Below are 3,661 nucleotides of genomic sequence, written 5' to 3' on the forward strand. Positions count from 1 at the left end.
CTACAGGCGTTTCAGACCTGAGCTGGAGCAGACGCATCACTGTAGCGCTGGGTCTGTGCTGAGCACGTGCTGCCGGCGGTACTGCAAACAAACAGCCCGTTCCAGATGGGTGTTTGCGCGGGGCGAGTTTGGCAGCTGACAAACCTGTTTCCCTGGGGAGCTGTGTGACACTTGAACCCCAATTTCCCAACATGAAAGGCCAGTGGGTTCCCCACACCTGCACCACCCAGGCCACGAATTTACTTTGGCTCTGGGCAAGAGATGGGAGAGCTCAGGCTACACCAAATCAACAGTGCCTTCCCGCGGAGCCGACCCCATGGCTTTGCAGAGCTGGACCTAAACATAATAGCACTGAAAAATACCAACAGCAGAGGAAAATATGATGAAAGTCACTTTGTTTTTTATTCCTGTTTCCAGCCTCAAAGTTCTGGGTTTTCCACGGGAACAGGATTTCTCCCTTTTCACTCCCTTCCTCATCCCCTCCCTGCTCAGGCAATGAAGGGCTATTTCAGGCATTTCCGGAGGGAGGGCTCGTGCCCGTGTGCCAAGCTGATGTCTGTACGGGCTCACCGCTCCCAGGGCCTTACCTGCGTGAAGCTGCACCCTGTCCGTGTCCCGGCTGTGGCGGTAGCGGCAGTGGATGGAAGAGATGGGGATGGAGGGAAGGCACTTCACGCGGAGACCCAGGAAGAAAGACTCCACACAGCTCTGGAGGGAATCCAGCAGCGAGAGCCCGGCAGGTCCTTCGATCAAGTCTGAGAAGAGAAGCTCTATGATCAGTTCCTTAAAGCCAGGGTGAACCATAAGGTCCAAAGGGGTTCTCTGGGGTTGGCCACAGCAACTGGGGAAGAGGAAGACTGGTTCATTCTGGAGTTAATTGCTTACTCAGGGATGTGGCAGACAGCTGTAGATGGTTATACAGATATGGAGGGGAAGAGGGGGCTCTTCCTGAGAGGTGGCTCGAGGCGTTAGTGCGCTCTCTCATTAGCAGAGCAGATGTGCTAGGAAGGTTGTCTCTTATTTAAGTCGTGCGGAAAGATTAACGTGGGAAGGAGTGGCTGTTTTTAATGAACCATCAGGGATGGAGCTCCAGAAATGCTGGTTTATTCAGCATAGTTTTACATATAGATATATATGCATGTGTGTATGCATACATATATTCATAGCAAGTCTCACCCAGGGACACAAATGCCATTTACAGTGTAGGTCTACTGATGGTTGTCATTACGGCTTGTGACTCTGGACTGGGGGCATGTCAGAGCCTTTGGAATTACTGACTTATCTTTGCTATGGCAACTGCATTTTGCAGGTGAGTCCTTAGAAAAGGACGTTAGTAGTGTTCAGCACCACCCCCCTCCCTCCCGTATCTTTCTGGGTGGCTTAGTGAAGATGTTCGTGTTACCTATAGGTTGCAGGTAAATGTGCTTTCGATAGAAGTTCTGCTTCCTCCTCAGCATGGCATGATAGAACGTCTCAAAGTCCTCGGGGGCATCGGGATGGCTGAGGAGCCAGTCGAAAGCCGTCCGGATGAGCAACGTGCAGAAGAGCGTTCTCTGCGGGTTGTAGGCTTCGGAGAGGAACAGCTTCTCCGCCCTGGAGAAAGCTTTGGCGTAGAGCTCTTGCAGGGCTGGGTTGGTGGAGATCAGCGCGTCCTTCAGAGCCCGGGGCCCGAAGCTGAATTCCTGAGCGTGTTTGCACTGCAGCATCGCGGAGAGACCCACCGGCTGTGGCACTGCCTGCAGGAGGGGACACAGCCATCAGCACGTGGTCTTGTGAGGGACCTGGAAACCTTCTTACGCTTTGCTCTCAAAGCAGTTTGCCCCAAGATCCCAGCTGTAAGGTTTGATTGGGAGCTTATAAATGCTGTACATAGTGCTAGCCAGGAGCCATAGGCATTTACCTGAGAGTAGCTGTTATAGGGTGCTCTGCATCTGCATGTTTGTCACTGGTTTATGGACAATGTACCAGTAGATGGTGCTCAAGAATGCATAGCCCCATTATTGCTACCAGATGTCTGGATTAAATCAGAGAGTTTGATTTTTTTTTTTTTTTTTTGGTGTTCCATCCCAAAGTCCCACTAACATGGGAAATACCTCTGTGTGTTGTGCAACTGGTTGCACCGGCCCTCATATGATGTCGAAAGGTGGACCTCCTTTTTGCTTGAGCTAAAACACACTCCTTGGAGGTCTCAAAGGCAAAAGGTCCATGGCAGGAAAGAAGAGGTAGATCTTGGTCTTTATTTATCTATCAGAAGCCTAAACTTCTGACTTAGCCGAAAGCAATGAAAGCAGCTGTTCACTGTTGACAATTTCCTTCAACAGCTTTAAATCCTCACTCGTAGGGCCCGGGGCACCTGCCGGCTCACAGAGCCGTTGTCAGGCTGCAAGATGTGGGAAGGTTTGCCCAGCCTGACCCATGGGCGGGACACGCTGTGCGAGACTTGTGTTTGTTGGTGTTGCCTCTCTAGCAAGACACATACGGGCCCGTCGCCATCGTGTGACTTCATGAATAACTTCATGTCACACCACCTTATCATCAAGAATACTGGTGATGATGTAAAGTGGTAAATAAAGAGCAAACAAAAGCCTGCAGCAGAAAGAAATTAATTCAGAGCATCCCAGAAATATCCTCTCTGGGGTCCTTTCTAAGGCCAGCACGTTCAAAGCTGCAGAAGTCGAGAACCTATTTCCATTTGCAGTTTATGCACTTATGGATATTCCAGTAGATGTCTTGGAGAAAGGGAAGAAAAAGAGGAAGCAAAGCACAACCCCCTATGGCTACCCTACGTCTGGATTTTTCCAAAGACAGTCTTTTTTTTTATAAGGAGATCCTGCCAAGTAGAACTAGAGTATTTTGGAGAAGTACCTGGGGCAAAGCTGCCCACCACAGGTAAGTGCTCCACCTGTACACAGCAGAATAAAAATACACAGGTATATACACGCAAAAGCACGGGGTTCCTAGAAAGTATTATCTTCTATTAGGTGAGTTAATACTAACCTAAAAGAACCCAGACAAGCTTTGTGGGTGGATAAGCAAATGTATCAGCTGACCATCACCATTATAACAGCGTTATTATTTTTATTTATTTTAGGAGGAATTGGTTAAGTCTATAACTTAAGTGGGTCTGCAGCCTAGCTCTGTCAAGGAAACAATATTCAGCGGCCCTGGAGGACAGCAATATAGCAAGAAAATGCAATATTTAAAAACTAGGACCAACATGAGCCAAAGTCTTTCCTCAGTAATACGGAGAAGGCTCTGGTAGTTTGTGCCGTAAGAGAAAGGTAGCAGCCCATTAAAATTAACATTGAATTTCTTTACGTTTAACCCTTGGGAAGATATGTGTATGTATAAGCAGTCCTTAAAAAGGACTCGTTTTGTACGATCTTTGGCGCTAAGGGTGTATAGCCTCGGAGAGGGAGCGGGTAAGCACTTTTCTTTTATATTTGCAAGCTTTGTATTTCAGTAGCATTAAAGGCTGACAGCAGACGGCACGGTGGGATCTGAAGGGGTAAAAGGGCCCTCATGCAATGAAAGTTAAGAAATAAAATCTGCCGTGTTTTCTCAGCCACCTCTTCTTATTGCCCCCCAAAATACCCAAATTGCCTCTGCTGTTTTTTTTACAGGTAGCAACAAGAGTTCGTGTGAGGTTGTTCTCCTCTTT

The 3,661-nt window shown here is 48.2% G+C and overlaps 1 protein-coding gene across 1 annotated transcript in view; it reads right to left on the reverse strand.

Annotated features, from left to right (window-relative positions):
- AMZ1 (archaelysin family metallopeptidase 1) overlaps positions 1 to 1,706 on the reverse strand; it is an 8,972-nt gene extending 7,266 nt beyond the window's left edge. The window contains exons 1-2 of the mRNA XM_009886426.1: positions 1,403 to 1,706; positions 588 to 755 (exon numbers count right to left, since the gene is read on the reverse strand). Coding sequence (XP_009884728.1) covers positions 588 to 755; positions 1,403 to 1,706 — 472 coding nt within the window. The remainder of the gene's footprint in view (positions 1 to 587; positions 756 to 1,402) is intronic.
- Positions 1,707 to 3,661: the final 1,955 nt, after the last annotated feature.

The sequence above is a fragment of the Charadrius vociferus genome, unplaced genomic scaffold (assembly GCF_000708025.1).
Source record: "Charadrius vociferus isolate BGI_N301 unplaced genomic scaffold, ASM70802v2 scaffold556, whole genome shotgun sequence".
In the NCBI taxonomy this organism is placed as follows: Eukaryota; Metazoa; Chordata; class Aves; order Charadriiformes; family Charadriidae; genus Charadrius; species Charadrius vociferus.